Source organism: Ammodytes marinus, assembly GCF_949987685.1.
Source record: "Ammodytes marinus genome assembly, contig: scaffold_191, whole genome shotgun sequence".
NCBI classification, from domain to species: domain Eukaryota; kingdom Metazoa; phylum Chordata; class Actinopteri; order Uranoscopiformes; family Ammodytidae; genus Ammodytes; species Ammodytes marinus.
In genome coordinates this window covers 47,501-57,323 of record NW_027648229.1, presented here as the reverse complement: position 1 = coordinate 57,323, position 9,823 = coordinate 47,501, and the positions used below count along the sequence as shown (strand labels likewise).

Genomic DNA, 9,823 nt, shown 5'->3' with positions numbered 1-9,823 from the left:
TTAGAAAGACACATATAGAAATAAACACAGACACACACATAGAAATACACACACACTCCCACACAGACAGACAGACAGACACACACACACTTAGAAAGACACACACATAGAAATAACAGACACACACACACACACACACACACACACACACACACACACACACACATACATAAAAACACAGACACACACACACAAACACATAGAAAGACACACGCATAGAAATACACACACAAACCCACACAGACAGACAGACAGACAGACAGACACAAACTTAGAAAGACACACACATTTAAATAAACACACACACACACACACAACACACACAGAAATACAGACACACCCACGCAGACAGACACACACACAAACACACCCACGCAGACAGACACACACACACAGAAAGACAAACGCATATAAATACACACACAAACCCACACAGACAGACAGAGAGACAGACAGACACAAACACATAGAAAGACACACGCATAGAAATACACACACAAACACAGACAGACAGACAGACAGACAGACACAGACACACACGTAGAAATACACACACAAACACACTCCCACACAGACAGACAGGCACGCACACACACACACACACACACACACACACTCTCATTTTAATAGATGAGAACAAACCTGATTTTGTCCGTCTTGGTTCCTCCCAGACACACCAGCTCCTCCCCCTGTAGAGACACAAGTTCACTTCATTTATTACACGGCACTTTGAGAATCCTATGTAAATCACGACATTCTACAGGTCTGTTATTTCCAGCAAGACAGACCGCTGTCAAGTGACCGTTGCTAAGGACCTACGTCATAGTTTTGATGGATAGACGTCCACAAACAGGGCTACTACTCGTTCAGAAAACAATGGAATACGTTTTCAACATGACTGTGCATGACTCAGGAGAGCAGGGAACACAGGAGTCATGGTTAATGTCCGACAGGAATCCAGGCAAGAAGACGTGAGTACGTTTGGCCGCATATTGACAGTTAGACAGTAACTTCAGGCTGCAGCCCGCCATGTAAATGTTCCGCAGTCATTTTCTCCGTGAATTGTAATAATAATAATACAATGGCTGTGTGACAGACAGACAGACAGACAGACAGACAGACAGACAGACAGACAGACAGACAGACAGGCAGACAGACAGGCAGACAGACAGGCAGACAGACAGGCAGACAGACAGGCAGACAGACAGACAGACAGACAGACAGACAGACAGGCAGGCAGGCAGACAGACAGACAGACAGACAGACAGACAGACAGACAGACAGACAGACAGACAGACAGACAGACAGACAGGCAGACAGACAGACAGACAGACAGACAGACAGCTCACCCCAGTTAGAGGCCATCCCTCCCCCCCCTCCCTGACTGGAGGACATAGGAGCGGGACCCAGCAGCCCTGCAGAGAGGTTAGGGGTTTCCAGCTGACTGCCACTGAAACACACAGGGAAGGAGTTAGTTATAAAGCAGCTGGGGGCATAAAACCATGCAACACAACCACATTGATATATATATATTTTTTAAATATATTTTTTTGGCATTTTCAAGCTTTATTAGACAGTACAGAGTTGAAATGGGGAGACAGAGAGAGAGAGAGAGAGACAGAGAGAGAGGGGGGATGACCTGCAGTAAAGGTCCGCGGGTCGGATTTGAACCCGCGACCACTGCAACGAAGGCCTGAGCCAATATGGTACACACTCTATCCACTACACCACCGGAGCACCCCATACATATTTATTTTTTCACTTTTATTTAAACAAGTTCAACAGCAGTCTTTAAAATGAGCTGAGCTGTACTTTGTATTGTATTTGTTTGTCAGTATTGTTTGTTTACCTTATTTCCCGCACTATAAGCCGCACTGGACTATAAGCCGCAGGTGTTATAATGTTTAATTACCATATGTAAGAGTTCGTGCACAGAGGGGATTGTCGGGAAAGAGATGGCTGCTTGAGGAAGCTCCCATTTATTAACATTTCAACAAACAAGTTGCATATTTGTATAACGTATTCAAGTGTTACCATTTAGAGCAATAGTTAGTAGACTAGCTACAGAACATATAATGTGCTGTGTAATAACAGGGTCGAAAAATGGGGAAAAAGTCGCGGCTTATAGTCCGAAAATTACGGTATATGTTTTTGTTGAAAATAGGAAAACCCAATGAATAAAAGTACAAATAACAATTGCAAAGTGAAGTGTAGTATGTTGTCTTACCTTCGGCCTGATGACATGCTGGGATCCCACTCCGGATACCTGAAAACATTCACACGCGTTAGGGAGGTTCACTGTGTGTGTGTGTGTGTGTGTGTGTGTGTGTGAGTGAGTGAGTGAGTGAGTGAGTGAGTGAGTGAGTGAGTGAGTGAGTGAGTGAGTGAGTGAGTGAGTGAGTGAGTGAGTGAGTGAGTGAGTGAGTGAGTGAGTGAGTGAGTGTGTGAGTGTGTGAGTGTGTGAGTGAGTGAGTGAGTGAGTGAGTGAGTGAGTGAGTGAGTGAGTGAGTGAGTGAGTGAGTGAGTGAGTGAGTGAGTGAGTGAGTGAGTGACTTACATGTCCAGCAGCTGACGTCTTTTCTCCGCATGGCGCAGTCCGTTAGTGTGCTGGTTCCAATCCTACATCAGTCAAGTATAAGATTAGCTATAAACAAGGTCTGTCCTCACTTTATATCAGACTGTTCCCCACCACCCAATGTCTGTCTGTCTGTCTGTCTGTCTGTCTGTCTGTCTGTCTGTCTGTCTGTCTGTCTGTCCTGACCTCACTTTATATCAGACTGTTCCCCTCCACCCAATACCTGTCTGTCTGTCTGTCTGTCTGTCTGTCTATCTGTCTGTCCTGACCTCACTTTATATCAGACTGTTCCCCTCCACCCAATGTCTGTCTGTCTGTCTGTCTGTCCTGACCTCACTTTATATCAGACTGTTCCCACCATCTCTACCATTGTGTCCTTGAGCAAGACACTTAACCCCAAACTGCTCCAGGGGCGATGTACTATGGCTGACCCTGTGTGAGGACCCCCTCTGGAGTGTGTCTGTCTGTCTGTCTGTCTGTCTGTCTGTCTGTCTGTCTGTCTGTCGGTACTATGTCTGACCCTGTGTGAGGACCCCCTCTGGAGTGTGTCTGTCTGTCTGTCTGTCTGTCTGTCTGTCTGTCTGTCTGTCTGTCTGTCTGTCTGTCTGTCTGTCTGTCTGTCTGTCTGTACTATGTCTGACCCTGTGTGAGGACCCCCTCTGGAGTGTGGGAACTTGAGAGGGGAGATGAGAAAAGATGAATTTCAATGTGCCTTGTGTAAATTCACTAATATAACTTAAAGAAAGTTAACTTGTGAAGATATTCAAAGACAATGTGTAGAACTAGGGGTGCCTTCTGCAGGATCAAACACTAGAAGTTTAGAAAAATCACCAAATCGCTTCAACGTTAATAAGGCGACTGGATCAGAAGTGGTGAGAAGTAGGAGCTGTCTGCTTTGGACTGTGACCTGCCGTGACGTTCACAGCACAACAATCAGTGACTGAGCTGCTGATATCTGCTGAGTGATAAGAGAGTATATTATTTACATTGAGGTTGCATTCCGAATCTCCTCCTCTTTCTTCTTTCTATTCTACATACTACATCCGACGATAAAAAGAATCTAGTTAGGATGCAGTAGGCATACTATTGGGACATACTTTACTCTCTTATTTCATCATAACATTGCTCCTTGATCTTGCCTCTTGCTTTTATATCCGTCGCATCCCCGTTTGTTTTCATATGGAGGCTTCGTCGATTTGACGTCACTTCACGTGCGCACTGGATTGTGGGTCAGAATCGCCCAAATAGGATGCACTTTTCAACACTAACAATCTTGGCCGCATAAAGTAGGACATCCGGGTACTTCTAACCATCCTAAATCTGGCCACAAGAATCGGGACATCCTAAATCTTTTTTCTACATACTATATAGTAGAAAGTATGAGATTCGGAACGCAACCTGTTTTTACCCCTGTGAGGATAACAGGTTGTTAATGGACGTCACTAGATAAAGGAAAAGTGACAATGAGAAGTACTAAATGCACGATATGCGTCTTAGCCTGCTTGGTGTAATCATGCATAGTGAAGCGCTGAGATATCTGGGATTAGAGATGGTAAATGTTCTATCTTCCAATGGCTCTCGAGGCCGAAACGCAAACTACATTTTGCAAAGGAAAAATGTCTGTCTAGTTTCTCCAGATTAAGGAACATTTGAAAGACTTTTCTGGCACTTTCAAGCTTTATTGATAGTACAGAGTTGAAATGGGGAGACATAGAGAGAGAGAGAGAGAGAGAGAGAGAGAGAGAGAGAGAGAGAGAGAGAGAGAGAGAGAGAGAGAGAGAGAGAGAGACAGAGAGACAGAGAGAGAGGGGGGATGACCTGCAGTAAAGGTCCACGGGTCGGATTTGAACCCGCGATCACTGCAACGAAGGCCGGAGACAATATGGTACACAAAAGACTTTTAGAAGTTTAGATTTATCCACATGAATCTGGAGGACTGATATGCAAGATATCTGCAAGATAGATAAGGTGAAATCCACGATAAGCAGCATTACTTTCTTCACTGTTGACTTCTTGGTCCCTCTTGTAGTGTAAAAGTTGGCCTAACTTTGCTTTGTATGATTTGATGTGGATATAAGCGTCAGCCTCTAGATGAATTATTGACTTGTATGTGACCGGTGGAGTTTGTGTAAAGTCCTATGAGTAAGAAGAGGCATCCATATTGCACTCAGGAGCTTTCAATGTAAGAATGCCGCCACAAATAATACATCAATCAGTCAGTCAGTCAGTCAGTCAGCCGTATAGTGGGAAAGCCCCACTGTCAAATGAGTATCTTAACAGACATTACTAGTCTGGAGGACATCCTTCAGAAGTTGTGGACAGAAGACAGGAGTTTAAATGTTGAGACATTAAAAGTTTAGAGTCCGAGAGATAGATGGGTAGGTTCCCTCACCAAAAACATATCAATCAATAAATGAGCCTTATATAGTGGGAAGGCCTCATGTAAAATTGAACATGTAAAGTGACATTACTACAAGTCTGGACCTCCTTAGGAAAGTGGACAGAAGTTGAAACTGTTGAAATATTGTGGGAAAAACCCCCACCCACTGTAAAATGAATAGAAGTGGAAAATACTGAGGTTAAGAGACATTGACATTAATAGTCTGTAGAACATCCTTAAGAAGTTGACAGGATATAAAACGTTATAGTCCGAAATTTGACATAGAAGGAGACTGGGTGGATTTGAATAATTTAACGTTATAGATTCCAAGAAGGCAGAAGAAGAAGCAGTAAAGTAAGAGAAGGATTGATAGTGTATGGTACTCACCATGGTTGAGTGCACGTCAAAGTCACAAAGCGAGCACACGTGGGGAAACATGTGGGGCGCGACCCCCAAGAAGTCCTGAACTTTCCCGTTCGACGGACAGCCCATTCTCCGCGCCATAAAGAGGTCTTCTCCACCGCCGGCCGCATTGGACACAGAAGGACCCATTCCCAAACCACCACCGTAGGAGTCATGGTGGGATAGATCAGAATAGGACTGCCTATCTCTGCTACCCCCCACCCCTCCTACACCACTATTATAACCCAAGAATCCACCGCCACTTCCACCGCGGGGGTTAAAGTCCTGCTGTTGCAAAGGGCCACTCCCAAAATCACTAGATTGTTGCTGGTTGCTTCGGGCTGAGCTTTGACCCATGGAGTTAGAAGAAGAAGGGCCGCCCATTCTCCCCATGCTGCTGCCGCTGTCCCAGTTATCCATTCCACTCATTCCACCGCCGCCACCACTTCCGCGATCCGCTTTGCGACTTTTCAGCTGCATCAAGATCCTAGGAAGAGTTTCAACGCTTATATCTTCTTCTGGGATATCAGCCAGAGCATCGAGATCGGCGGAGGACAGCCCCAAAGTGGCAAACAGCTTCATGGTGTTGCTAAGATGGCTGCCAGTGCCACTAGGCCTTTGTTGTTGGGACATTTGGGACACACTCCCGTCTTGCGCGTCCATCTGGCGAGCGGATCGTTGGTGTTGGTGGCTCATGTTGTAGGATAAGTTCTCTGCGGCCGCGAGGAGTCCACGGCCCGCTGAGAAGTGTTTCTGAGCATCCGACTTGTTCTGAGACATCCTTATGACCTCACAAAGGTTTTCCTTATGACCTCACAAAGGTTTTCAAGATCAAAAAGGAGGAACTTGGAACTTTGGATTTGGAAGCTGGCAGCAAAAAAGGAAATGTAAGGAAGGAAGGGGTGATCAGAAGAGGTTCAAGTTTTTTAATGTATTCATAAAAGCACATTTTTAAAAATAACTAAAGTTGAGCCAAGTGTCTAACAAGGTCAAAAACTAAATGGATAAAATACATAAACAAATATAAACGACAGGGTTCAACAATAAGGTTTGCCCGATGGCCCCCGGGGCAAGGAGAACATCGCAAGTGGTACAAAAAATGATGGCTGTCCCCTGAAAGTTGACGAATCGATTCATCAGTTGACTAGTATTCTTCAAGTCGAGCCTTCGTTTTCAATGTGCATTAATGAAAGAGAATTTTTAAAACAATGAAATAATGATGCCGGGCCAATAGGTGGCGATAATGTGTCATGACAAACACCACAGAAGAAAGTTTTGAAAACGGAACTGGATATGGCAAAAAGCAAACACCGGATTCATATGTTGGTGCGCAATGTATTGTAATATCCAATTGTTCATAATAATAAGCTCCGATCTTTTGTTTTAAGTGATCTTTAGTCCATTTTGCTGAAGATGGGAGGCCAATGATCGAACTCCAATAACCTCCAGGCCCTTTTCTAATTGAAATATAGTTTCACGAATAGTCGAATTTCTCGATTGAGCAGTTATTTCCAAATCGACCAAAAAAAAATTCAGAGTTGGGGACAGACTTCGGGCAAGTAAAAAATTGTTGCCCAGCCATGCAAGTGAAAAAATGACCTTATTGTTGAACCCTGCAAGATACACAACAGTAGACGAGGCCCAAAGGTGAACTGAAGGCCGGCCAATATAAGTCGGTCTTTAGCAAAAGGACTTCAGAGAAAGTTTCAGCGGTCCAAGCAGAAAAACATTTCCAAAGATGTCGAGTGATGACTGCAAAGGCAATACGGCTTTTTGATTTTATCTGGATGTGGAATCTGATATATGATAAAAGAACTGAGCCATTTAAAACCTTCAAAACAAGCAATACATGCGATAGAGAGGGACAACTCCTTTGGCTTTCAGATAGCACTGGGTGATATAAGTAGAATTTCGATTGCGATGTTGGCTTCCCTCGACCAAGGAAAACTAGATAATCGTATAAGGCTTGAACAGTTTTCGGCCGGTGCTGAGACGGTACGAGGGAGCCATGGTGAGTGTTATTGAAGTTTTTTTTTTAATAATTGTAGAAGAAAACTCAAGAAAAGCAATATTTGGTCGAGAAGAATCAGAAATAATAATAATAATCTGATAACCCTTTGGTTGAAAGAATCAGACCTGGAGCTAGTGCAAGGTGATTAATTTAATTTTAATATCTATTACGATTTTTTTTGGCTTATTCCCTGGATCATGAAAAAGATTATTATGCCGCCTGCAAGACAATGGCGTATAGGCTAGGCTTTTTCTTATGTGGTCAATGTAACAAACCCCAGCAAAATGTGTAAATAGTTTGATGATGAAGAAGAAGAATAAGGCAGCCATATGGTCAAGAGGAAAAGTAAACTAATTATGTTGTCTGAAAAATCTTTGGTTTTGGTCTGAGTCCACTCGATCAAGAAAATCTCCTGGACTCTTTTAAAGGTGCAGTGTGTAATATGACATCATCAAGAAAGTTCTACAAAGTTCTAGAATGCAACGCTCCCTGGGTAACCCCACCCCTTTCGAATAATAACAGAAGCTACAGTGCGGCCTTCAAGGACAAGAACAATTCTAAATTTTAAACAATGCTCCTGATGACATTCCAACTATGACACTTTGAAGATGGCGGCACTAGGCCTTGGTCCAATATTTGCAGAAATATGGACACATATGAGACCCTTTCTAAGGAAAAAATAATAATTCAAAAAAAAATGTTCAGCTATTATGCACTAAATTAAATGTACTTATGGCTATTATAATTACTTTCTACAAAATCTGCTAGGAAATAATACCCAAAATTCTACACACTGCAGGTTTAAAGACCTACTTCACCGGTGGAAATATGAAGGTGTATTGAACTCTGAGATCCTATGTAGTATAAATGTGCAAACATTTTAGAAATCTTTTCGTCATAGCCTGAGAAAAGGCAGAGAGAGCGTAAGAGAGAGAGAGAGAGAGCTGGAGCCAGACGCAGGGTAGATATTGAATATAAACAGGGGTATGCGTGCAGACATTTCATGGGCTCAAGTGAGAATGTCGATAGTTAGCCTGCTGCTATCGGTGTATGAATGTGTGTGTGAATGGTAACGTGGGAAAGGAAAACAGGTCTCCCTTGCAAAAAATTATTCGGTCTCAATGGGATATACCTGTAGAAATAAAGGTTAAAAAAGTAAAAATTAAAAAAAAAAAAAAAAAAAGGGGGCAAAGACTCAAATTAACAAAAAAAACACAAAAATGTGTTAAGAAAAAGCAAAAATAGAGCAACTTTAATGAAATCTGTATAATTTAAGAAAACGTATTGGATTTTAAATAACACTTATCCTATTCCTCCGTTTAATACTACATGTCTCGGCGCCTTTCTTTTATCTTAAAAAAAAATTAAAAGTGCAAGTCGAGTTGGCTATGTGAAGGCAGTAAGAGAGCTTGAGTTGTGTGCAAGGATTTGCTATGCTAAGCTAACGACTAGGCCGCCTGTATTAGTCTTGTGTTTAAAATCAGACGCAAAATAATATGAGTTTAAATCAAAATCCTGCTGTGTAGTAACGTCTGTAGCTATCTGAACTACTAATAAACCCGATAATCATTGAATACACCACGTTAATGTAGAAGATAGTTCTCACTTTAGCGTTCATCATCATACCGCTAGCCTGTTGCTACATGCTAATACTACGTTAGCTGGCGTAGTTATAAACTCCGCTTTAAAGTGTACGTTGTTTACGTGCCAGTTAACGCAATATCGCCCGGTGTGTGTTATTAAGTTATTGTTTGCAAAATGTAAACAGTCTTACCTTCACGTTTTTCTGACGCAGCTAATAGAGCATGCTAACGCAAACCAAACGCGCTGCACAGAATATGGAGTTATCGCGAGATTTGGTTGAGCGCCCCCGAGAGTAGCGGCCGAAAGTGGCCGACAGTAGCCGAAGGAAGCCGAAAGTAGCCGAACAACAAAACTTCGCTTGACTTGGATTTTTTCTTTTATTTTTTTTATCCATTTAACACATTTGAAATGTTAAATGTAATTGTTCAGATAAATATGTTAATAAGGCGGGCCGTACGAAGTCTGGACTACGTTGCTGCCTTCAGGAAAACCTCGTAATAAATTAATAAAATAAAAAATATTAATACAAAGCTTCTTGCCAGGCTGTTTTGTGAAGTGACGCAGTAGCCTTTATCACACAAATAAAGATTACAACAAAAAAAAAAAATTCAACTCTTACATATATACATTCATCCCTTATGCTCCCTTTATACACCACTCATCATTATTCAACTCTAATAATTTCATATTTTTTCATGGTTGTTTTTTAATTGTTGACTTTTCTTATATATATTTTTTTATTTTTTTATCATAATATATCAATCAGTACATACATCTGCATTTGTGTATCTAATACAGTATTTTTAATTAATTTCTTGGTTTTATTTTATAGCCTACATTTTAGTTTATATTATGTTGCATTGTTGGAGGG

The 9,823-nt window shown here is 42.0% G+C and overlaps 1 protein-coding gene across 1 annotated transcript in view; it reads right to left on the bottom strand.

Annotated features, from left to right (window-relative positions):
* Positions 1-9,209, bottom strand: part of LOC307270887 (uncharacterized protein) — a 20,702-nt gene extending 11,493 nt beyond the window's left edge. Inside the window, exons 1-6 of the mRNA XM_080054773.1 lie at positions 9,143-9,209; positions 5,343-6,224; positions 2,558-2,619; positions 2,228-2,266; positions 1,350-1,450; positions 643-689 (exon numbers count right to left, since the gene is read on the bottom strand). Of these exons, the coding sequence (XP_079910899.1) occupies positions 643-689; positions 1,350-1,450; positions 2,228-2,266; positions 2,558-2,619; positions 5,343-6,137 (1,044 nt within the window). The 5' untranslated portion in view covers positions 6,138-6,224; positions 9,143-9,209. The remainder of the gene's footprint in view (positions 1-642; positions 690-1,349; positions 1,451-2,227; positions 2,267-2,557; positions 2,620-5,342; positions 6,225-9,142) is intronic.
* Positions 9,210-9,823: the final 614 nt, after the last annotated feature.